At 47.8% G+C, this 27,419-nt stretch overlaps 1 protein-coding gene across 7 annotated transcripts in view; it reads right to left on the reverse strand.

Annotated features, from left to right (window-relative positions):
* Positions 1-27,419, reverse strand: part of celf2 (cugbp, Elav-like family member 2) — a gene marked incomplete at both ends in the record, with an annotated part of 140,057 nt that overhangs the window by 65,043 nt on the left and 47,595 nt on the right. For 5 of the 7 annotated variants that reach the window (XM_079756091.1, XM_079756090.1, XM_079756089.1 and 2 more), the window contains one exon: positions 22,895-22,971. The exons of the other annotated variants lie outside the window; for them this stretch is intronic. In XM_079756091.1, coding sequence (XP_079612217.1) covers positions 22,895-22,971 — 77 coding nt within the window. Of the gene's footprint in view, positions 1-22,894; positions 22,972-27,419 lie in introns of those variants that run through there. 7 annotated transcript variants of the gene reach the window in all.

Consider the following 27,419-nt stretch of genomic DNA (forward strand, 5'->3'; position numbering starts at 1 on the left):
CAACCCCCCCAACGACCACGGCTTTATGCCTCTCGCGCGCTCTTCCATGTCTGTCCCTTTCGTCAAGTACTTTCTTCTCATCCTCTCTGTCTCTCCCTCTCTCCCTATTTCCTTACATTATTTCTTCTTTCAGAGTATTTTCATTCCCTCTTTTCCATTTTCTTCCTCGCTCTCTCTCTCCCTCTCTCTCTCCCTCTCTCCCTCTCAAAATGGTAGGAAGGAGAAGGAGAAGGTCAATGTTGGCATATCTGCATCTTGGTTTTTCTTCTCTTGATTAAATCTTGTCTTGAGTTGATGTGCTCGCTCCTTCCTTCCTCCTTTCCTTCCTTCATTCTCTTAAAAACTCTTGGATACCATCCACTTCTTTTCTGAGTTTGACTCAGTCCTTCAAGGCCAAGACACATAAAGAGCAGAATGTGTCTATAAATTGCCTCCATTTTGCTCTTTCTATATGCGTCCGAGGAATCGCTGAACTATAATTTGGGACATTAATTGTTGTAATTCGAAATGTTCCAAATGTAGAACCACTGTTTATTTCTCTCGCTATATTATCCTCTGGACTTATTTGCTTAAGACAGTTTCAAGAATTAGCATCTCACCCCACTCCGAAAGTCCCCACATTATAGCTTAATCAAGCTAAACACTCACAAAATAAATACACTCACAAACACACATCTCTGCCTCGGTGTGTGAGCGTGTGCATATGTGAGTGTGATTATGTGTGTCCGTACGCCAAGCGTGTGAGTCGAATTTCCCTTGCCCAGTTCATGGATTTTTCAAATTACCGCCAAGCTACTTCCAAAACACACTTCTTTTTCTTGTCTCCCTTCCAAACTCATTACTTTAGTAGGGCAAATCAAACAGGGCACAGTAATCGGAACGGAACTCAAAACTCCACGATCTTGCTTGTGTGTGTATGTCTGCGTATTCATACGTGTGTGTGTGTGTGTGTGTGTGTGTGTGTGTGTGTGTGTGTTTGAGAGAGTTAATTAGCAGAGTCCTGCTCTAATTAATGGCCTATGAATAGCCATGCTGGGTGAGAAGTCAAGGTTGGACACCTGTGAAGACGCTCTGATGGGCAATGGGGCTTGCTTGCACTGAGTGAATCAAATTACATTCACCCTAATGTAAATACAATACTGGCAGAGCTCTCGCACATCTGCTCTGACAGGGGATGTGGGTGTATGTGTGTGTGAGAGTTTGTGTGAGAGTGTATGTGTGTGTGTGTGTGTGTGTGTGTGTGTGCGTGTGTGTGAGAGGCAAAGAGTGTATGTGTGTGCCAGAGTGGATGGCTGTATTTGTTGACGCTCCTGCGTCTATGTGAATGATGGATAGAAAAATGTGCGTGTGTGTGATCCTCTGAAACTGCTCAGGGGATAATATCCCCTGACCAGTGTGCTTGTGGTTGTGTGTGTCCTGACCAGTGTGTGTTTGTATGCATATTAGTGTCTCCTCACCGATGGCTGAGTGTGTGTGTGTGTGTGTGTGTGTGTGTGTGTGTGTGTGTGTGTGTGTGTGTGTGTGTGTGTGTGTGTGTGTGTGTGTGTGTGTGTGTGGGGGGGGGGTAGGGGGTTGTAGGGGGTTGTATTTTTTAGGCAAGAGGCGACGCGATGACAAGCAGGCGCGTGCCGGCCCCCTGTTGATGATGTCACCAGTCCCCTGGTGATGATGTCAGGGCAATTAGCGAACACATGCAGCATCGCCAGCGAGCTAACGACCTAGGAGCTGCTCCACACTCAATTACTTCATCATCCACACACCTGGCAGGTGTGTGGACGAGTGTGTGTGTGTGTGCGTGTGTGTGTGTGTTACCAAAAGTGACATAACTAGGGTAGCGAGGATGTGTGTTTCCATTCTATCATTGGTCTGTCAGTCTGCCAGCCAGCCTGCAAGCCTATGTCTCTGTCTGTATGTCCGTCTCTCTGTCGGTAGATTTGTCTCTCCTTGTCTTAATCTGCCCGCCTGTGCCAACCTGTGTCTCGGCAGAAAAAAGGTTTATCACTCCCGAATGATATGGGCCACACACACGGCGCTAAGTTTGCTATTCCAAGACAAGCGAGAGCCAGGTGGCTGGCAGCCTGGCTAGGCAACTTCTGTGCGTGTGTTTGTGCGTGCACAAACACGAGTGTCTGTGTGTGTCTGCATGCGTGTGTGTGTGCGCGTGTTTTTGTGTAGGTGAGTGTGTGTGTGTGTGTGTGTGTGTGTCTGTGCTTGACTGACAGAAAGACTCTGTTTGGTTACACGGGGAGAGGGAATATGAAAGTGACCCCATAGTGTAATCTGGTGTGTAATGACGCCTATTGATAAAGGCAGCAGACTTACAGTGGAACTACGGTGGATTATTCTCCAAACACATCACTCTTGACAGCTCCGTCTGCCGCCACGTGAGTGTGACTGAGTGGCCGAGTGATTGAGTTGGCTTTGCATGCAGTGTGTGCGTGTGCGCGCGCGTGTGTACGTGGGTGTGTTTGTGTGGCGGACTGGCCAGGCTAGTTCTGTGTGACTGCTTTTGTGTGCGTGTGCATGCCCGTGTTTGTTTGTGTGGATGTATGTGTGCGTGCCCGGTTTTGTGTGTCTGTGTGTGTGTGTGTGTGTGTGTGTCTCCGTACAGTGTGTTTATGTATGTATGTATGTGTGTATGTATGTATGTGTATGTGTGTGTGTGTGTGTGTGTTTGTGTTTGTGTGCCTAAGTGTGTGTATGTGAGTGTGTGAAATGTGTATGTAAGTGAAAGACAGAAAGCACATTCCCCCCCCCCCCCCAGAGTTCAGGCGTGAAAGCGGGGACAGGAGCACGAGAGGAGGCGAACATGAGAGAGATAATGAGAGGGGCGGGGGGGGGGGGGGGGGGGGGGGGGGGGGTGGCGGTGAAAGGGGGGAGAGAGTGTGAGTCTTTTCTGGTGAAATTGAGCTGGGGCTAAGGTGGGAAACAGAGCAATACTTGAGCCCTGGTTGTGTGGAAACGAGAGAACGAGAGAATGAGAGAGCGAGAGAGAGAAATAAAGAGAGTGAGACATACACATACACAGGAAAGGAGAAGGAGATGAGGAAGAGAGGGAGAAATAGAGCAGGGGAAAAAGAAGGAAGGAAAGGGAGGAAAGATGGCAGCAAAAAAGCGAGAGAGAAAAAGAGAGCGCGATAAAGATGGAGTGCTAGAAAGGGAGGGAGAGAGAGAGAGAGATAGGGGTGTCAAAGTAGTCCAGAATTTAAATCCCCTGGGACCAAGCAGGCGCTGAACAACAGCACGCCTCAGAGAAGAAAAGAGAAAGAGAGAGAGAGGGCGAGAGAGAGGGATGACAGAGGGAGGGAGTGAAGAGCCTGAGTGGGAGAGAGTTGGAGAGAGAGTGATGGATAAAAAAGGAGGTCGGTTGATCTATGAAGGGGAAAAGGAGGGGGAGAGCAGAACAGCAGACATGCCGTGGAGATGTACAGAAATGGAGACACATCATAAGAGTGTTGAGGCCAGCTCTGCTCTTTGTCTCTTCAGAATAAAAGCGTGCATACACGCACTCAGGCACACTACTAATTCAGTGCCGTCCCCCCAGTGAGCACCTTGTCCCCCTCTCTCTCTCTCCCCCCGTCTCTCTCTTTCTCTTTCAACAGTATTCCTGCATTTTTTTCCCAGGCTCTCTGGCCCCTAAAGTCACACTATTAAAGGTTACAGGAGTACTGCGGCGATCAACATCAAGGTAAACATTGCCCCATGGACCCAACACTGCACCTACCCAATTACCGTGTATGTGTGTGTGTGTGTGTGTGTGTGTGTGTGTGTGTTTGTGTGTTTGAGTGAATGAGAAGGAGAGTGTTTGTGGGTGTTTGTGAGTGATGGAGAAATAGAGTGTGTTTATGTGTGTGTGTGTCTGTGTGTCTGTGTGTGTGTGTGTCTGGTGTGTATGCGTGTGTTTATGTGCATCTATTTGTGTTTGAATAAGTGATAAAGAGAATGTTTGTGTGTGTCTATGTGTGTGCGTCTGGTGTGTGTCAGCAACTAAGAGAGAGAGTGAGTGTGTCTGTCCTTCCCCTCCGGTAGAGACACTGCTATTTTCTTCAGACCAAATGAAAGTGTAAAGTAGACCATAGCCAGAAGCTTGTCATTACATTTCAGGTAAGAAACGAATATATATAAAAACAAACTGTCAAGATATGTAATTGAAACATTGGAAATGAGGGGGTCGGTATTTATGAGCGTCTAGCCCACCAACGGAATTCAGGGCAGTGTGTGATTGCTTGTGTGTGTGTGTGTGTGTGTGTGTGTGTGTGTGTGTGTTTTAATCTGCATTCACACAAGCACTAGTAATGTCTTGCACACAAGCACCCTCCCCTCCACACACACAAACACACATACACACCCACACACACACACACACACACATGAGCAGAACACTCACCCTGGAGACGCCTCAAACGCATCACACCTACATAGAGAGAGAGACAGCGACAAAGAGAGAGAGAGAGAGAGAGAGAGGGAGACAGAGAGACATAAGAAGACACGGTGAATACAGGGCTCAGTGTGAGTGCGGTGCTAGTGCAGCATGCTAATCCCGCCGCAGATGAAGACGCTAAGCTAAGTGTAGGCTGACAACCATGCAGCGGGGATGCTAAGGCAAAGGCGCTGACGCTAACTGCCTTGTGACCTCGCTCTCCCAGCCTCTCTCTCTCTCTCTACTTCTCTCTCGCCCAAAATAAAGTCGCTCTTCGCAAAAAGCTTATTCTCCCAGCATTCAAGTGTTTGTCTGGCCTTCTGCACCGCTTCTTATTGGGAACAAGGTCATGATTAAACGCATGACTACGATGACTAAGCGGTTTTCTGTGTGTGTGACTGTGTGCCTGTGTGTGTGTGAGAAGGAAAATCTTGGGCAGGCAAGCTAACAATGTGACAATTGACAACACCAAAAGAATTACGCTCCTTCTGGCCGACAGCAGTTTGACCGAAACCGTTTGTGCGTATGTGTGCGTGTGTGAATGCATGCACGAGTATGTGTCCACATCCGTCGCTTGAGTTCACGTGTTCGGAGCAATTTGAAGTTTCCAAGTGTGCCCGTGCGAGTCGCGTGTCGCCGCATGTCGGTCGACACACACACACACACACACACACACACACACACACACACACACACACACACACACACACACAAACACACACACACACACACACACACACAAACCTTTGCGAGACCAAGATGTGGGCCCAACTGCCAATTAAAACACGTCAAGCAAGTATAATTTGTGTGTTCCAGGCAGTGTACGAGAGCGGACGTGGGGAATCGCAATTTTATGGAGGAAACCGCAGATTTGAAAAGGGATCAGTCGATTTGCACCACTAAACCGCCTCTTCCATCATCACTACCACTATCCCTCTGCACCCCCCCCCCCCCCCCCCCCTTCGTGACCACATGTTAACACCCACTAGAAACCCTTTAACCGCCAGCAGTGGTTACCTTTATCGTCCGACCAGTCTGAAAGAAAAAAAAAAAAGACGAAAAAAAGACCGAGGCTCATGAAGCGAGGACTGTAATTTCTGCCACTTACTTAAAAGCTACTCAAGTACCAGGCTGTCTGCCAACTCTGAGGCCCAAACCACGGCCCGCTCAGAGAAGGCAGGGGCCCACCCACAACAGTGGAGGGGTGGGCAACACTCCTCCCCACCCCCCAACCATCAGCTCAGCGTCACTTACAGCTCACACACACTGACACGCAGACGCCATGGCGGTAACAACCTGTTGAAAGTGTCGAAGAAAGTTCTGGGCAGCTGTCGGAGCTCATTACTGGCACCGGGTGCACACCGCACACAACCCGTTTAGTGGTGTGATCATTATTATTATGAAGGGCTTTTTTAGTTTTTAGGATCGACCAACCGAAAAACCACATGTCCCCGATATGTTAACACGTGCGGTAACAAGAATCGAATCTGAAGTCGTGTGCGGTCTTTGCATACATCTATCGTCTGCGTCTAGCGTCCATTAAAACACGTGGCCTTATTCAGCCCAGACTTGGTCTGTTTCTTGTCGAAAATCTCCTTTATTTTTCCCTGTCACGACCAAAACATAAGAACTATTTTCCCCGTGCCGCTAATAAGGATTGGCTGTTGATATTTTGGCACGTTCCGCTCATTGAAGCGCCCCCCCTCCGAAACACGCTTTGATGGGAAGCGAACGAGACAACTTTAATGACTAAACCAAAAAGAGGACCATCACACCTAAAGACCCGCGGAGAGAAACACGCTTCTACCGCAGGTTCACCAGGGGACTGCTTTGAAGTGTGTCTGTGTCAGCGCCCGGGTGTATGCATGTAGGAGAGAGAGTGTGTGTCTGTGTGTGTATATGTGTGTGCGCTTTTTTATGTGGGCGAGCCATCATTACACAGGGTGAGGTTAGACACAGGCCTAATTAGCAACAGCGACTGATTGATGTTGAATTGTGTGTGCGTTTGCATGTGTGAGTGTGTGTCTGTCTGTGTGTGTGTGTCTTTCTGTACGTGGTGGTAACGAGGAAGCTAGGCTGGCTAATTAAATATCCTATACCGAGGTGATAAATATTGAGATAGCGATTGTGAGTAGCGATAACGTCAATAGAGTTTGAAGGGTTCCTTTTGAAGTATTTTAAGCAAGCACCACCATTGTACTCCATATACATACAGGGAACATATGCTCGCTGGAATCTCATGACTCATGTTTCCCCATGCCTTTCCTTTCCCAACAGCTAGAGAAAACATCAACAGAATCTTGTCACATAGTTATTTAGCGGAAATTACTTAATATTTCTTTCCAAACACACCACATTATGGCTTTTGAGATTAGATAGAACTCTAATTTCCTCATCTTTTTGGTCAATCGCATTGCAAAAATGAATGAAATTAAATTATTTGTACTGCCTTTTTATACACAAACACACACACACACACACACACACACACACACACACACATAATGAGTAGCAAGTTAGATCGAGCGTAACTTGCTAGACTTCCAGAGTTTTTGCCAACTCTCTTTCTCTGTCTCTCTCTCCTTATATCGGGTTAGATTATTCAAAATCCGCCCCCCCTCCCCGACCACACCTTCTTCAAACCCTCCATACCGCAAATGATCAGGTTGTCAGATGACCTTGATTGACAGAGGTAGGGACTAGCGTTGTCGCCACCGCCGCCGCAGCTAGCGACAACTAAAACCATGGCGGGGTTGAGGGGGGGTGCCGGGGGGGTGGTTGTTGAAGCCACGACGTGGTGCAACAGCACGGTAGCTTTCCCTTCAGCTTCTCTACCATCTTTAGCCCATTGAACCCGACCCTGCTCATAGTTCGACCCTGTCCAAGCCGATGAATAGCAATGAAAAGATTTTTTTTGCAAGGCAGCGAGACTGCAATGAAGAAGCAAGGAATAAGCATGCACGTCGGTAAAATCCAGAACATGATGCTGGACCTGCGGATCCTCAGCGGCGGTGGGCGGGGGCACGGCGGGCCTCCCGCGCTCTTCAAGCTTGCACCTGTGCTGACTCTAAAGAGGGCTCTGGCTGTTTTCATCCATAATCAACAGAGCTTTCCAGCAGCCAACCCCCTCTATCCCCCTCGCTCGCTGCCTCTCTCTGCATCTCCCCTTTTTCTCCCTTCCCTCCCTCTCTCCCTCCTTTCCCTGAACCTCTTGGCCGCTCTCTACATCTCTCTGTAACTCTTTCCCTCTCTCTTACTCTCTCCCACTCTTTCCCTCGCTCTACGCCGCCTATCTCTCTCCCCCTCACTCTGCCCGTCTCTCACTCCCTCCCTCCCCCTGTTACTCTATCTCGCTCCCTATCCTTCCATATCCCCCCTCTCCTCTCCCTCCCTCATCTCCCCTCCCTCTCTCCCTCTATCCCTCTATACCGCTCGCTCTCCCATTCTCCCCATCCTTCCCCCCTTTCTCTCCCGCCCCATTTCTCTCCCTCCCTCTTTCTGTCTCAGTATTCGGCTCATGTCCTCCCCCCTGCCTCCCCTCTCGCTGCGGAGGCTAGAGGTCCGTGCTCGGCGAGCCACCCCTCATTACCTCACCGCTTGGATGCCAGACCTACCGTTTTTACCTTTCTCTCGCTCACGCACACACACACAAACACACACAGACACACACGCACGCACGCACGCACGCAGAAGGCTTGGGCGATTTTCCGATAGAACTAACGCTATATCACGGTGATAAAAAATGCTGACGGTGTCCATATAAAAAATGACCCGAAATATGTCTTCCACTATAAGCGCTTGTTTAATCTTTTTTCCGTACTTATTCAAATTTCTTTAACCGCCACTGATGCGGGGCAGTGCCTACTGTCGGCTGCTGTATTGGAGGATAGAGAATTCAACCTGATGTCAGCCAAACCAGTGGGATGTGCTTAAGCACGAGCCCATGAAAGTGAAGGCGCTAAAATGGCAGCGAGCGCTATCACCGCTAGATAGTTAACAACCAAATTCGGATGCAGACATTCAGAGAAGAATAGGATCAATGTCGGGAAACTTGCACAAGAAACATGCTGGATGATGTGTCATTTGTTCAGAGAAGAAAAGGCAGAATGAATAAATGCCCTTTATCGTACATTAAATTTCATTAGTTGACTTTAAAACCTCAACTGAATGCCCGTTTTTAGCCTTCAAAAAGTTAGCCCTAGCTCTATGAATATGCGCAAAGTTTAGGCTTTTAGTTATAAAGTGCTGGCGGATTTCTTTGTTACTCTACGAAAAAGCAGGTTCGATGAGTTTGAATGAGAGATGTTAAAATTATGCCTTAAACTTTATCGGCATACATGCCGAACATGGAGAAAAAACACAAAATACGATGCTATTGCTGGTCTCAAGCGGGCCTGCTACATCAATCCATCTCCTTGTGAAACTGCTTGCCGAAATCACCCCGTTCCGACAACCGATAATCAGATATAATGCTGATTTAATAATTCCTTTCGGCTCATAGGCCTAGCCTACTAACACAAATTTATGAATAGCAAGCTTATGAAGGTCATAATTCATCGCTAGTCTATTATTAAAACATGCCTTGTAGCCTTTTACTGGATTTGTTAATGGATATATTATGTATGCAACACGAATGTGGAAAAGCGATTTGCGGACAATTGCTTCCACCCTGTGGCAGGAGACAGCGTAGCAGCCAATGGCGCATTCGAAACGGTTTCATAAGATGCGCTATCGCCTAATTATACAAGTTGCCTCTTTTTTAAAGTTATTCCATGAACCTCTTTTGGGGAGAGGTCTGATAAAAATGAATTCGCCCAACCCCTAATGCACAGACACACACATAAACTCAAGCTTGCCGATAAATCACGTTTTTTTCGTGATTATGATCCTGGCCTCCCATGACGAATCCGGGTAAATCGACAATAACAATAGTAAATACTAGCACGTTTTTGAGCGGGAGCAGTTTGAAGGCCTGTGCATCGTTTACACTGTCACCGTAGCTCCAATACACAGAGCTCGTGGTTAAGCTAACGCTAGCTATCTCTATAAAAGCATGAAGACAGTTTTATAACCAAGTTTGTATTACTTTTTCTTCAGCAACATTGACGCATAATGTGCCAAAAAATGCATTAATATCCTTTCACGGTAATATCAATATCATCGTCTTTACACTCGTGATCTCAATCTTGACACCAATAATCTTGATTAACGTTTCGGCCAAGATCGACCAGATCCAACACAAACACACACTCACACCTCCATGGACTATTGATTTAGATTTATCTTTGCTTTATCACCCCTGACCCCTTCCTAGACCCCTAACCAGCCCCTAACCAGCCCACCCCCCGCGTGTCTAGGTGAGGGAATCACACCTCTGCTTCCCAATCTCACCCCTTGCTGCCAATTATGAACAGGGAGGGAAGGATGGGATAGAGGAAGGGGGGGGGGGGGGGGTGTAAGCCTATGTTGTGATGTGTTAGATATTATATGAGTTGTGTGTGTGTGTTTGTGTGTGCGTGTGTTTGTGTGTGTATGTGTGCATGTATGTGTCTGTGAGGATGTCCGACAATTATTAATTGATAATTCACCATTTAGACACACTGTCTCTCTCTCTATTATCCTTGTGAAACTATTAGCTACAGATCAGAGAGCAAGACAGAGAGAGAGAGAGAGAGAGAGAGCGGGAGAGAGAGCGGGAAAGAGAGAGCGGGAGAGAGAGAGAGAGAGAGGGGGAGGGAGAGAGAGAGAGAGAGAGGGCGAGAGCCTGACCAGGGGGAGGTTAAACACACACACAGCTCTACAGCTCAGCGAGGATGGGGCAGGGAGGGGACATTGGTGGTTGGTTTGGGGGTGTTGGTTGAATTGCTAAATGCACCCCTTGAACCGCACACGTGCATGGATGCACATACATATACTAACCCACATACACACACACAAGCGCGCAAACAGGCAGCTCTTCCTCCACAGCTGCAAGTGTGCCATGATTGCTATTATAGCCATGAAGGGGAGGCTGGAGAAAAAGGGGGTTGAAGGGGAGAGAGAGAGAGAGAGAGAGAGAGAGAGAGAGAGAGAGAGAGAGAGAGAGTAAAGGGAGAAGGGGGGGTTGATGGATGGGTCTGCTTTCCAGGTCACTTAAGGGGCTCCTCCCCTTTGTGTTAGACACTTTCCCCAGGGTCACTATTACAGAGCACAGCCCCCCCCATCCCCCACCTCTCATCCACCACACCCACAACCACACACACATACACTCGCATGTGCAAAGCCACACACACACACACACACACACACACACACACACACACACACACACACACAGACACACACACACACACACACACACACACACACACAGACACACATGCATGTGCAATCACACCCAAGCACACACACGAGCACAACCACACACACACACAATGGCACACGCATGCACCAGCACAAACAGAACGGCACACCCACACACACAAGCTGGTCACGACAAAAGGGGCCGCATTGATTTTACAATATAAACTAATGAAGCAGAGCAAACTCGATACAAAGAACACAAAAACACAAACACACATTTGGCATAGGGGCGGGGGGGGGGGGGGGGTGGGTAGCAAGACTATCAATACGCTCACACACCAACACATGCACACCGGTGAGCAGACACACACGCCGTACTGTTCAGCCTCGACCAGAACTGTGCCGGATTTGCTGATGCGGAGAGAAGTGTGTAGATTATTGAAGCACAAACGCATTATCTTTCTAAGTACAAAAATAAGTACCACAGTTTCTCTCTTTCTCGCTCTCTCTCTCTTTCTCTGTCTCTTTACTTTTGTCATTCTGTCTTTCAAGCTCTGTCTTAGCGTTCTCATCCTTTACCTTGACTTCCCCACCCATATACCACACACACACACACAAAGACAGGGCCAGCTTAATTGTGTGTGTGTGTGTGTGTCTGTGTGTGTGTTTGTGTGTGTGTGTGTGTGAGAAAGAGAATTTGAGTCTTGGTGTGAGTCTGCATGTTGTGCTGTGTGTGTTGTGCTGTGTGTGTGTGTCTGTGTGTTGTGCTGTGTGTGTTGGGCTGTGTGTGTTCCCCTGAGGCCCTGTCTCTTGTATCCTCTTCCTCCTCTCTCTATTTCCATGGTGACAGCTGTCATCCTGTCAGGCCCATGGCAGACATGGCTGCCCACTCCGCCCTCTGCTGACACCACACACACACACACACACACACACACACACACACACACACACACACACACACACACACACACACACAAACAGCCAAAACCACACAAGCAGACAACCACACACACACACACACACACACACACACACACACACACACACACACACACACACACACACACACACACACAAACAGCCAAAACCACACAAGCAGACAACCACACATAGACACACACAGACAACCACAGACACACACACACACACACACACACACACACACACACACACACACACACACACACATACAGACACAAACACACAGGAGGGCTTTCCAAAAACCAGGGCTGTTCTGAGACTATGTAAACCTTGAATGTATGACTCCATTGTATTAGCACTGTTCCAGATCAGCTCTACATCCCTGGTCTGTGTTTTTGCACTGAAAAAAAACAACTAATATCTGAAGGAACTTTGAAAAAACAGAGTCATGCCACCACGCAACCACACACAAATATAGCCTCATACACAAATAGTCACACCTTTTTCAATAACAAGAAGCATTAAAAATTGCTTTATAACACCTATACCTTCCACTCTGAAAGAAGCTCTGAGATCAATGACTACCACTTGAATGTTATAACTTAACGAGTGCTCAGGATGTTTAACTCACAGCCTAACGGCTCTGGGCTCCACCCCCAATATCCTCACTCTGCCTGTGTGCATCCTTGAGCAACATGCCTTCACAGCCGTATCTACTGAGTATCCGAAAACCTTTCACTGCAAATTCAGGTTGGATAAAAAGTGTATGTGACTGAAAAGAATAGGTTTCAGGAATAAGTTGCAAACATAGGATTATTTGGAAGAGCACTATGTCCAAATTATTCAGAATAAACAATGTCAGACTCTTCCATGGGTGGTCAAAGTGAACTGGAAAGGTTTGGGGTATATTCACCGGGCAAGCGAATACAGAGGACATAAGCAATGAGGCGCTAAATCACTCTGCCTCAGACTGTACCGTACTCTAGCTCCGATGGCGCACACACACACACACACACACACACACACACACACACACACAAACACACACGCACAACCAACACACACAAACGAGACAATAAGACACACACACACACACACACACACACACACACACACACAGCCTGAGAGTGTTTATGGAACGGCTTGGAGAATGTAATTGTTTGAACTTTAAAAAGGAGCGACGGCTGCATCAAGAGACCCACGGGAGCCATCAGACCGGCATTTTACCAGTGTTGCAAAGCATGCATATACGCAAAAACATGCACACACACCAGAGGAAGAAACACACACGCACACACACACACACGCGCACACAGAGGCCCACGCATAACCTCGAACCTCCTTGTCAGCAAGTGCTGCTTTTAAGAGGTAATAGCCACTCCGCCTGTCTACCGACGTGAAGGCAAATTGTGTGTGTCAGTATGTGTGTGTGTGTGTGTGTGGGGGGAGGGGGGGAAGGGGGGGGGGGGGGAGTGTGTGTGTGTGGGGAGGGTTCAAGCACCAAGGCTAACAAACTAGCACAAAACTACAAGAAGTAATAAAGAGTTTTCCTACCCTCTTTATTTATCTATTTCCGCGGTGTGTTCTGTGTTCTGTCTGCCTGGCGCGACTGTCACTTACCCGATCGCCCTATGGTCTGGATTTAAAAACCAACTAATCTGCCAATCCAGTCAGAACACAGTCGATAGATTTAATCCCCATGTCCACTCTGTCCCTTGCCCGCACTTGGGGTGTGTCTGTATGTGTAAGCCATGAATGTGATTCGAGTCTGATTAGGTTATATGCACGGTTGCAGACATTGTGCGAACATCTGTGAGGTGTGCGTGTGCATGTGCACGCACAAGGCCTTGGGCCATGCCATAAGCTACTGCTTTGTTCATCAACCTGCGTTTGGAAGCTTTCCTGCTGTCAGCCAATGAGAGGCGACGGGGACGGCGCTGTGAGGCCACCCGTTCCAAAATGGCTCCCACAGTGCAGCCCCGCGACGCACTCGCATACAAACACAAGATAAAGAAGTGGTGAAAACAAAAATAACACCGGATGGACGGATACGCAATGTTTGTCCGTATCGCTAACGGACTAACACACCGATCAAGTCATTGTCATTCTGTCACTTTTTTCTGTCACAATTTCTAAAAAGACTTTTTCTTTTTACAAATGAATGACAGGAAAAACAAAGTCATCATTGTCGTTATTTTCTGACTGATTTGAAAGGAGCACCATGGAGGCACTCTTTCTGGAACTCGTTTTGTTGAAGCCGAGACGGTTAAGGAGGAGGAAAAAAATCCATCTTAGGTTTTGTACCCCAGACCATCGTATTGTGACCATAAAAAAATAAAAAGTGCTGGGAGAGATGGGTGATATTGGTGCATCGAGGCCGTTACTGTCTTTTATCAGGGCGAATAAAAACGTTGGTTAAAAATGGCGGGAATCAGAGGAGATGACACAAAAGGGAGCTCTCGCAGCAAGCTCTTCACCGCCGCCATCACCGTTCCTGTTCATGATGCAATAAAGCCAATGCCTGAGCAACGCTTCGAATTAAACGGAGGCACACACAACTTTCTATTAATATGCCCTGGCAGACTGCGTGCCACTACAAAGTGTGATGTCTTTCGGCCCGGAGATGGTCTTTAAACCGCCACTCAGTCGCTGGACTACAGATACTACAGGGGTATCGTCATTGGTCCGCTAAATGGTAAGCCTGCTTTTTTGCCCCTTCTGTGAGACAGGCATAGACAATGAGACTCAATGACTGTGTCTACATCAGAACTACATTTACCAGAATCCAGTCTGTTGAAGCACCAGGCTAGAGCCTGGCGAGAAACAATCAGACAACATCAGGAATATCAATGTAATTCATACGTTTATGCCACTGGTCTCCTATCTTAATGAAGCAAACAAAGGTTTCAATGCAGTACTTGGCCACTTCAAATGCTTCGAGGCTCACATTGAAGTTCTTGTTAAGCATAGTTCATCATAATTAAAATAGACTCCAAAATAATGCATCATGATAGCACAATACACTACTATCACTGGCATCAACACGTTTTGTGTTGATGCCAGTGATAGTTGACAGATGAGGCTATTGCATCATCGCTCAGCCCTCCGCACGGCCATTCCCTGATTCACTCATTACCCAAGTTACCACTTGTGATGCGCCGCGTGTCCGATGCAATTGTGTATATTGTGTCGAAACTCTTTATTTAACTCGCCTGCCGCACTTAAACGCAAGTCAAAGATGTTAAATTAAGACACCAACAGAAGGAGAATAGATTGCGTCCCTGAAATCACTGGGATGAATAATCAGCAATTGATAATCAGGGATTTAATCACGAGTACATTATTATTTAACACCAGCGCTGAGGTTAGGCATACGGTTAGCATAATCAGCAGTTAGCGCTTCAGAAGGGCGTGCCGGTGCAGCTTTCAGTTATTCTACCGGCGGTGGAAATGGCATCGTACAACCGCTATAATAATATCTGTTGGTTATTTTTTTTTCCTACAGCACACCCCATCAACCCGATACAACAATGAACCCTTTAAAACCATGAACACTCTACAAATATTTGGTTAGTTTGACAGCCTCAGACCTGAGAAATGTGGACCTGGGTGGGCTGGTAAAAGCTGGCCGGTCAGTTTGATAAAGAGCAGCACGCAAGAAAATCAGATCAAATAAAGTTCCAGGGTTTGACGCCCTCGCCTTTCCATGACCGTCTTCTGTATTGTATTCTAAGTTCCGTCGCATTCTGTAATGTGGAAACATCACAGCTAGAAAGTATTCTCAGTCACATATTTAGGATCACTCAGGCTCCACCAGGCCAGTTGTACTCACAGGAATGCCAGTATGAAGTATGAAGTATAAACGCACACACAAACACACACACTCACTCACTCACAGAGGCATTACGACATCTCAGAGGGATGACTTCAGTTCCTACACCCAACAGATGTTTTTAGTATTTTTTTTTCTTCCGAGGGAAACACCCTGGGTTCTCTCTCTCTCTCTCTCTCTCTCTCTCTCTCTCTCTCTCTCTTTCTCTCCCTCCCTCCCTCACTCTCTCCCGGTACGCCGATGGAGGGTTCAAATGTCACAGGCCGCTTTGACAAATTCATATTTCATAACTCCTCATGACTCAGTGGCACCGAGGTAGGATTCCATGTGGTCCCCTTCTCTTTTAATATTCTGAAAGGACGGAAAGCCTTTCTTTCTCCTCCCCCCCCTCCCCCTGGCCCCCCTTCCTGTTTGAGAGGGCCTGTCATTGTGGGAAGGGAATTAGAATCAGATAGATGTGGTCCACTGAGAGAAAAGAGGCCGCCATTACCTAGTGATGGCCAGGATGACCACATCTCCCAACTGCCCAAAACCCAAACGCGCACACACACACAAAAACACACAAATACACAGCGCTGTGATAAAGAATATATACGAATGTGTGTGTGTGTGAGTGTTGGGTAAAGTATAAGGCATTTGTGTGCTTGCTTTTGTGAGGGCCCCTTTATTTGTGTGAGCATGCATGTACAGACACACACATGCGCTTGCGTGCGCGTGTGTGTGTGTGTATGTGTGTGTGTACCTCTGGGGTTGCAGATTAGATCACGTTTATGAGCGCGGGGCGCCCTCAGGACATGCTGGATAAACACCAACAGATAAACGCCTCCACCACCCCCACCCTCCATTCTTCTCCCATTCCCTTCCTAATTTCCCAACCTCCTCCTCCATCTCTGTCCATTTCTTTATCCAGCAATTCCCGTTTCTTTCCCTCTCTCTCTCTCTCTCTCTCTCTCTTTCTCTCTAAATCTCGATATCTTTCTCTCTAACTACATCTCATTGTCCCGGGGCAGGGCACTACATCACGCCTCCCAATAAACCCGTCAAGTACCACAAACAGACCCCCCCCCCACATACACAGACACACACACACCTCCCCATTGGTGCCCAGTCCTCCCTTTTCTCGATTGCACCATCGTCAAAGCCACACTCAGTGGAAAAAAGTACATCAACAGCTTTACCTTGTAGGGATGGACTCCATGTCCCCAAAAAGCGCTAAAACACACACACACACACACACACACACACACACACACACACACACACACACACACACACACACACACACACACAGACACTCACACACACACACACACACACACACACACACACACACACACACACACACACACACACACATGCGCTATCATTTCAGGAGAGATTACCTCTGGCACCTTGCTAGCTGATTGCTCCCGATAGCTCAACCATTTTGAAGAAATTGTCTATTCGGCTCCCGGTAAAAAGGGAACAAGTGATGGGGTGAGAGTGGAGGGAAGGGCGGGGATCTAGTGGGCCGGAGGCCAACGTATCTCCCTGCTAGCTACTTCATGTGTGTTGAGTTCGAAAAAGGCTAACCCTCTCAACTCCTGCTGTTAGGAATGAGCTAGCTAGCTAGCTAGCAGAGATCTACCAGGATATTGCTGGAAAATACAAAACGGCCACAAAAGCGATATAGCATTGGCCAAAATCATCCAATGATTTGGAACCATGTTGTTATTGGCCCCAAGAGGTGTTCTGACAACTTCATAGACACACACACATAAACACAAGCGTACAGTGTATCATTTCTCTCTCTCATTCTCTCTTTTTCTCTCTCTCTCTTTCCCCTCTATATCTCTCCCCCTCTCTCTCTCTCTGGGAATGTAGAGATTCCCTTCGCTTCGCGTCTCTCTTTATCTTTCTCTTTCTTTTTTTGGCCCAAATGATGACAACGACGAGAGAGAAAGCGGTCTGGGTCCAGAAATCCAGCGCTGCTAATCCACAAGTTCCTCTCCCTCTCCCAGTCCTCCTCCACAATAACAAGCTCCTCTCAGGCCCCCGGAGTCGTCAGAGGTAAAGTATTTAACGCGCTTGAATGGAGCGCCAGGGCGAGAGACACACATAGAGAATGACTGAAGAGAGAGGGACAGAGAATGAGAAAGAGAGAAAGAGAGAGAGGGCCAGAGGAGAGGTTTAGGAAATCGACTGAGATGTGCGCATGGTAAGCTCTCCCACTGGCAAGATGTCTACACCTGAGCAAGGATGCGGAGAAAGAAGACATAGAGAGGGAGAAATGAAGATATAGATAGATAGAGACAGAGAGAAGGGCAACTTTGTGCTTTTCTAGTCTCTCTGCTTTCTGTTATTCTTCTGCCAGTCATCACAGCCCAGGGACATTATGTGAACTGTGTGTGTGTGTGTGTGTTCCAGGAATACGCAGTATATTGTGCAAATTTTGTGTGGTTGGAGAGTGTGTTGTTGCCATACTGAATGTGTACATGCTTTATTCGTCTCAAGGCCAAAAGATAAAACACCTCTCCCGGGAAATAGAGCAGTGTGAAATGTGCAACTCACATGCATGAGTACCACACACACACACACACACACACACACACACACAGGCATGTGTGTGTTTGTGTTGCGAATGTAAAATATGCGAATGTGTATCTCCTAATGTGGGAGACAAAGCCACAGAAGGAGTGAGTGTGAGTGAGGAGTGATAGTGATGTTGACATGTAAAATATGCGAATGTGTATCTCCTAATGTGGGAGACAAAGCCGCAGAAGGAGTGAGTGAGAGAGAGGAGTGATAGAAAGAGGAGTGAAAGAGAGAGAGGAGTGAAAGAAGGAATGAAGGAATGGGAGAGAGAGAAGGAAGGAGTGATCGAAGGAATGACAGATTTTGGAGTGAGAGAGAGAGGAGTGAAGATGATTTCAAAGAAAGAATGAAGGGAAGAGCAAAGGGGAGAGAAAGAAGGAGAGATTGAACGAAGGAAGGAACGAGAGAGAGCCAGCGAGTGAGAGAGGGTGCGCGAGAGTCAAATCACTTCTTACAAGTCACTTCTTAAGAGGAGATGGGAAGAAACAAAGAGATAGAGACCTAGTCAGACATGGAGAGGGGGAAAGAGAAAAATAGAACACAGACATTTCCAAGCCACTTTCATTTTTCTCTCTTTCCTTCTCACTCTCCATACACATCTCTCTCTATTGTCCTGAAACGCAGCTGTGCGGATGGAGTGGTAAGAGTATTGAGTCAATCATTAGCAGATCATCCCTGCAGCCAAATCACACCGCTAATTGAGCCAGCCTAGCAGATTAGCACAGTCTGAGATAGTCTGCGAAGGTAGACTAGGAGAATTGGGACTAAGATTGGCACAGGGCAGCCAGCGCACTCATTCACTCACTCACTAATTCACTCACTCCCTCAACAGAGTACACACACTCATAACCAAAAGCACACGCACACACACACGCACACACACACACACACACACACACACACACACACACACACACACACACACACACACACACACACACACACACACACACACACACACACACACAAACACAACCAACACTGTATACAAATCCACATGTTGGAATGTGGCCTTGCACATACATTACAAACACAATCGCACACACATGCACAACCCATCCCTTTTACACAGCTGTTCAAATTGCCCCCCATCTGCACACACGAGAGTGCCGTGGTGATGTATCGTCGCCTACGCACGGCGGCAGAAGACAAGCGCCGCCGAGACCCTGCAGAGCACACAAACATTCATCATGATGACAAACCTCCCCACCCCCCCCCCCTCCCCCCACACACACACACACACACACAACCACACGCACACACTTCTAAACATTTCCATCAGTAGGCGACATAAAACAGCCACCCACCCCCCCCATCACATATACACACAGAGACACATCACAGCTGGTGATGCGTGACGACGGCTCCATCATACATGGCCTCCTACCCGCGTGACATTATCACAGAGATAGAGAGACGCACGGAGAGAGGGACACGCGGGGAGAGAGACCGAGACGGGGCGAGAGAAAGTCAAAGCGTGAGTGACAGACGACCTCTCCCCCATCCCTGTGAATAATTCCTCCTCCACGCTCAACATCATGTGACAACGTGTAGCTGTGTGTGTGTGTGTGTGTGTGTGTAACGGTGTGTGTGTTCCCATTCTAACCAATCCCTGTTTTTTTTATTTTTGTCGTTTGCCTGTATGTGACCCTCACACACACACACACCCCCTGTGTGTGTGTGTGTGTGTGTGTGTGTGTGTGTGTGTGTGTGTGTGTGTGTGTGTGTGTGTGTTAATGCTAATATCACAGATGTAAAAAACAACCTCTCCCTGTTGCTGGGGAGAGATAAACCCTCTCTCTTTCTCTCTCTCTAATTAATCTCATCTCATCAGAGGAGACGCAGCTCAGAGTCAGCCTCGCCGGGAGCACGCCACTCCACGACTCAACACCGCCGCCACCTCACTTCCTGTCACACCCTTCCTGCCGCCCTCCTCGACCCACGGCCCCGTAACCCCGCCCTCAATGCGCATCACCCCGTTGCCTCTTTTTAGATCGGCTCACAAACACACACACGCCAAGCACACATACCAGATATGAACAAACGTACCTGCAGAAAGACCCCACACGTACGTGTATCTAGACACACACACACACACAAACACACACTTATTATTGAGAACCCATGCTCTCTGTCACATGCTTTCCTCAGCTGTCCTAGCCCTTGTGATCCAGTGTGTCGCATTTAAGGTTTATCTGTGTCTTCTTGTGTGTGTGTATGTGTGCATTTGTGTGTGCGTGTGCATGTGTGGGGGGGGGGGGGGGGAAATGGAAGGGAGAGGGGGAGGGACTCCTGACAAACCTCCCTCTAACAAGCGTTTCACGGGGCACGGCGTCAGGCGTGATTGCCTGCCTTGTTTCCCTTCCGCACCTGTGCGTGAGTGCGCGAGCGTGCGTGCATTGAGATGCGTTTAGCAACACTGAGGTGTTCTTAAACCATGTCATGCCTACCTCTCCCCCCCCGCCCCATACACACACAAACACACATCACCCTCCACAGCACTCTGCTCCACGTGACATCCATGCGAGAGCGAATGAAAAGCCTTGGATCGCAAGGTGATTGGAGTCGTCACGGCGATGAAGGCTGAGTGTGACACGATTTTTTTCCTTCCCGCGCTATATTCACGGCTCCCTGAGAACGTTTGCGCAGCCATGTCTCGTGTGTCAAGTGTTGACCTGGATAGAGAGACGCGCAAACAAAGACGTGACACAGTTTCCTCCTCCACGGTTGTCAACGCCGAGCGGAGGGGATAAGGGTAAGGGTAGCGACAAGGGTCACCAACGCTAAATGTGGGTGGACTCCCCTCAGCCCCCAGTTGAAAAGTCAGACGGGGGGGGGGGGGGGGGGGGCCGTCTGGGTTCACACACTGGGCAACGAACGTGAGAATAACGTCCGAGTCTACCTCCCTTACCGCAGGGAACAGGTGACAAAGGTACATCTGTAAGATGGTCTTCTTTCAATGTCTGCCACGCCATTATTCTCTTATTTTATATAGGACCCTATACCCAATACACCGACAACGTTGATAGTCGTGCTTCTTTACGACAACGTAGAGAAGATTATATTTTATGGTATGTTTATTATCATGAATAAGCAGATGCTTATTTTCGCTAATATGAAGGTATGCTTATTATCGCTAAAAGGCATACCATGGCTTCAATCCTACAATAGAGGGCGGTCAGACGAAGCAGCTGATGTAAATGGAACATAAGGAGTGCACCCATAGAAGGAGGAAATAAACAAGGGAACATGGCCTTCAAGTGCTGACCATGACCTCTCAGTGGAAGGTTAACAGAAGAAAGACGACTTTGTGAGAATCTCCGGTCTTCTCACAGTGACCCTGTTCATGCATTCTTCCAAACCCCTCCCCAGCCTCATTCCCTCACACTATGAAACAGATTAACACACAACCAACGAGACACACACTGGCTTCTCTCTCTGACAGACACACACACAGAATATCCGTTAAGTGGTGTTCTGCGATGTGAACCACAGACAAGGGTGAAATACTTCACATACTGTAGCATTAGTCTATATACTTAGGCGATGAAATGTACAGAGAGAGAGAGAGAGAGAGAGAGAGAGAGAGAGAGAGCGAGAGAGAAAGAGAGAGAGACGTGTACAGCAGGCAGGGAGAACATGCCCCATCAACAACTAAGCACTGTAAACCGAGTGGACGTAAGTGGGACATGCAGTGGTGGGGCTGCGCGAGGAGCCAGCTATGGGCGCGGAAATAAATAATGAAAAATGCAAGAGAGCATGATCATTATGTCATTGTCCTCGTTCTTGGAAATAGGGACTTTAAGTGAATTACGTGTCCACCATGTCGTGCACGAGGTCTTATCTGATAAGACCTACACATTCCTCCTCCTCTCTCCACTACCACTCTCTGAGAAACTCAGAGCAGCTCCACAAACCGAACAGGCATTCCAATCAAATTGTAATACGCCTTCACTGTGCAGCCCTTTTCTTTCTTTCTCTCCTAAAGCAAAGCATTGTTTTCCACGGGAATAGGGCTGCACAGTTGTTGTTGGAGCCTGAGTTTCGTCGAAGGAAAAACGGCTCAGGCGATCCGCGTTTTTGTTTTTAATATAGTACAGCTGACAGATGAGGGAGGACCGGCTATCAACACACACACACACGCACGCACGCACGCACGCTGTTCCCGACGTGGCTTCCAGACGAGGCACGACTGACAGCCATACGGGGCTTTAGTGGAGTTCAACTGCTCTCGTGTGACTGCAGAAAACTAACCTTGCATTGCTGGAGGCTTGGATACGGATTGACTCGCTTTTTTTTTTTTTTTTTACGTCTTAAGCATTTTTTTTTTTACGTCTTAACCCCCCCCCCCCCCACACACACACACACACACACACACACACACACACACACACACACAAACACACACCGATGTTAATATTTCGGAGTCGACTCTGGGTTACTCTGCGTACAACAATTTGACTGCACTCGATAATAGAGCGTAATAAAGACAAGCTTTATTTACGACGATAACATTATCCCCCGTAATGGCGTTCATTCATCACAGTCGTGTCCATGGTGATAGCCCTGGGCACTTGTGCTGCTCCTATTATTCCACGTTTCATCGACAGAGTTATCTTACTCATCAGAAGGACTGCACTGAACACAAGAGCACACGTACACATCCCCAAGCGCACGGGCACATTTCGGACCTCCATCTCAGTGAGGTTCATCCACACAAGCTCAAAAACCTTTCCTCAGAAATTGTCAGCTGTTTCAAGACAATATGCAAAAAGAGAAGAGAAGAGAAGAGAAGAGAAGAGAAGAGAAGAGAAGAGAGGAGAAAAGAGGGGATATCGGTGAAATTGAGATGGATGCCAACTCACATTCTATCTCCCGGAACGAGCAAGCGGCTTTCGACCATCATATCGGGCAGAAAATCCAGATTGTAGGGTGAAGTCATGCTGCCCGTTCTGTGTGTGTGTGTGGTGTATGTGTGTGTGTGTGTGTGTGTGTGTGTGTGTGTGTGTGTGTGTGTGTGTGTGTCAGTATGTGTGTGTCAGTGTGTGCGTGTGTGCGTGCGTGCGTGTGCCTTCGAGTCTAGGCTCCACCGCTGTGCTCTGCCTGACAAATAAACGAGCTTCGCTCTTCCCTCTCTGCGCGCTCGCTCTCCCCCTCTCTCTGTCTCTCTGTCTCTCTCTCTCTCTCTCTCTCTCTCGCCCTCTCTCTCTAGCTGTGCTTCTCCGCTCGCCCAGTTCGACAACGGAGACAGAGAGAGACAGGTGCAAAAGCCGAGGAGGCCTCCCCAAGGCAAGGCAGTAGCCACACTCTCAAGGAAGGCAGTTGTCACATTTCTTTTCTGCTTTCCACCAGTCCGGTCTTTTTTTTGTCTTATTTTTTCTTCTTTCTCTTTCCTTTTCTCTCTTCCGTCCACCAAGGCTCGGCTTCCAAAAAATCCGCGCCGCACACACAGACCCTCTCTCTCCACTGTCTTGACTGGTGAATACTGCTGGGATACCAGGCGGCGGGCGAGGCGAGAGGGAGGCGTGGCACAACACGAGAACCGCGTGCATGTGATCTGTTTCAACCGAGTCTCGAGTCCCACAACATTAACTGTGCAGGCTGCAAAGTCTTAATGGCAAATTATTTATTTAAACATTGTAAATGCTAGATCGCCCAATAACGCACAGATGAAAGCAATATAAAGGGCATTTCAGATGTGCATGAGTGTGATATCTACATATAAATCAACTCGATCGTTCTGGGATCCTGGAAATTGTTAACGTATACAACATGCTTGCCCATGTAAATACGACGTAAGTGGAAGACCAAGTTAAACGATTTAAAACCAAATGAGTAGTGCCACAACTAAGCCAGGGGAATAAAATCGCCTAATAACAAACCGCTCTCATAATGTGCCAGTTTTGCTGACTGCATTTTTACGCCAATTTAATTGCGTGTATCCAGTTCGCCTCCCGATGGAGCGACGGTGAGAATGAACGTTACCAGCCCCCCTCCCCCCTCCCCCTTACAGACCAAGTATGCCCCACTTCCTTCACACACACGCAGAAGAAAAAAAACGACAGACACTTCAGTTAAAATAATGAGCTTTTTCCCCGGCTGAGAGAGAGGCAGCTCTCACGGGGGAATAATGTGGTTATCTGGGTCAATCTGAGGCAATAGATAGATAAATATATAAATGAAAAAACAACAACGATAAAACAAGTGAACGGTAGTACATGCTCTGGGGGGCAGGCTAACCACTGGGTGGGCTTCGGGGTGCGATATGCCCTGAGGCTGTTGTGTGTTGAGGGGTGCACGTGGCTTTGTAGCATTTCGGGGCTTGGGCCATGTAGTGTAGGGCATGTAGTGTGTCCCATGGGTGCAGTGTCCCTGTGTGTGTCAAGCATGCACGAGCACAAGCGGGTGTATTTTTGTGTGTTTTTCTGGTGTGTTGCATAATGATTGCATCAGAATGTATATCATTGCTTTTATAAATATATATAAATGATATAGCAAAATTATTGTTTAAGAATGTTTGTCATTGCTATTTTGATGCATATTACATCTATCTATCTGGAGGGGGGGGGGGGGGGGGCGTTTTATGCTGGATTGTGTGCGTGCGTGCGTTGTGTGCGTGCGTGCGTGCGTGTGTGTGTGTGTTTAAGCAACAGGTAACAAACCATACTTTAATGCGTTGCCCATCTGTTGTCATGCACCACACCAAACATACACATACGAAGGTAATTGATGTGTGAATGCAAGGCGTACGCCCACACACACACACACACACACACACACACACACACACACACACACACACACACACACACACACACACACACACACGCACACACGCGCACAGAAACATGCACAATACAAACTGATGGAACCGGCCAAATCTAATTTTCTTCAACAAATCCTGGTTTCCCGTAAGTCAAACAAAATGCATTCCTCCTTTAATGCTACTCATTAATAAAGCATTAGCCTACTTTCACTCCATAAACAAACACTGCACTGCAAATGGAATAAAACATACACACACACACACACACACACACACACGCACACACACACACACCTACAAACACAAACGCCCACACACACACACACACACACACACACACACACACACACACACACACACACACAATAAGACATTTTGAATTCATCAATAAGGCTTGTGGGTGGTTTTGCATGGCAAAAATGATTGTTTGTTTAAAGTATAATCCAGAACGCTTCCATTTCATTATTTATATTTCCTTGTCATGCAACACATCTTCTAGAACTCTCCACCGGTAAAGCAACCAATGAGACGTCTTCATTGGTCCATAAAGATGCTTCAACCAGACCCTCAGACATGTTGATTGGTCCATGCAGATGCAGTAGCCTGACCTGTATAGAAGCGGAACTTCCCCCTCACCCTAACTTTCCCTTCAAGGTCTTATCTGTCTCGACAACACTGTGGTCCAAGAAGAGGGAGAAGGAAAGAAGAGGGAGAGACAAGACAGAGAGAAGTAGATAACCCAATGTATAGGCATAACCCTCCCCCCACGCACGCACGCACGCACGCACGCACGCACACACGCACGCACGCACACACACACACACACACACACACACACAAACACACACTTTTCCCAGATAAGGAACCAGCCCCTGTTCCCTTCCTTCTCCAATGATCTGTCTCCTATCAGCCTTAAACTTTTCTAAACATATTTTTGTATCCAGCCCAGAGGATTATGGGTAAATTGACGGGACCCAGGAGAAGATGGCTGACGTTTTCCAGGCTTTTTCTCACGTGAATATTTAATGAGGGAGGTGCTGATGAATAAGACATGTGAGCAAGCTTGAGAAACGCTCGGACCAAAGTGGACATGTGAGGACACGCAAGAAGGCCATGCTGCCTGCCTTTCAGCATTCACGCACACACTCGGGTCGTGTGTGATTGTGTGTGTGTGTGTGTGTGTGTTTACTAATCAAATAAAGTAATCATAGGTGGAATTGCTAGTCAGTCTCTTCAACCATTTTTTTCTCCATACACACACGTGGACACACACACCCACTCAAACACAAACACACAGTTTGAAGTGTTGAAGTTCAATCTTACTTGAGGATATGCATACAATATTTCACGATTCCCTCACTCTCTAGCTCTCTTGCATCCTTCTCTTTAACCTTCACATGGAGAACTATAAATGTCTCTCTCTCTGCCATTCCCCCTATCAGCACAGTGGTCCTCCTTGGACCCCTGTTACTGTACACCCTGTTCTAGATCACATGCGCTCCACTTCACCCACTACAGCGCCCCCCCACTCCCCCGACACACACACACACACACACACACACCCTCACCACCACACACACACACACACACACACACACACACACACACACACACACCCTCACCACCACACACACACACACACACACACACCCTCACAACATACACACACACACACACACACACACACACACACACACACACACACACACACACACACACACACACACACACACACAGAGGCCTCCCTGCTGTAAGGTCTGGGAGCAGAGGACAAGCGTGTGTGTATGTGAATGTTTGTTTCAGTGTGTGTGTGTGTGTTATAATGTTTGTGTGTAGGTGAATGTTTGAGTGTGTGCTGGGGGGTGGTAGGTCCATGCTTTGACTAGATGCCTCCCCCTACCTGTGGCGCTGAAGGGTTGCAATGCTCACTGACCTGGTTAGCGCACACAGCGTCTGCTTAGCGTGCACACGCACACACACACACACACACACACAAACACACAGTCCCTTATGGGGCAGCAACGTTCTGAGTCTAAACGTGAAGAGGTGTTTCCGACATCGTGGCGGCAATATACCTGCGAAGTGACCCTGAGCTACCTTGGGCTGGGCCATAATGCCTTCCACAGGTAGGCATTACGAGCCCCCCGCCCCCCATATTCCAGCCTGCTATCTGTCAGTCTTTGCTTTGGGTTAAAGTTAAAGGTACAGTGCTACAAGATCTGCCATTTAAAGCTAGCTCCACTCTAAATTCGCCCCTCTATACCACTACCCTGTCCGTCAGCCCGGCCAGCCTCAAACACTGAGGCTCGCAAAAAAAGCTTAACATGAGATTTCTCCACACTACGTCAGAGTCTGAGCAATTAACCTGATTCCCTACACAACGGAATGTGTTTCGGGGCACATTTCAAACAAATATTAATTTTGCATATTGTACCTTTAATAAATGGCTAGTGTTAGTGATTGTGCCGGGGGCCCTCGGTATTACACGGGTGCCTGGTCTCTGAGACTCTGTGGTGCTGAGGTACCGCACCATGCACCCTCACCACAGCGAGGAGCTGGGAGAGATGCTTAGCATACTGTAGTGGGAGGGGGGGGGGGGGGGCTGTGCACTCCTCCTCTTCTTT

Source organism: Pollachius pollachius (genome assembly GCF_949987615.1).
Source record: "Pollachius pollachius genome assembly, chromosome: 18".
NCBI classification, from domain to species: Eukaryota; Metazoa; Chordata; class Actinopteri; order Gadiformes; family Gadidae; genus Pollachius; species Pollachius pollachius.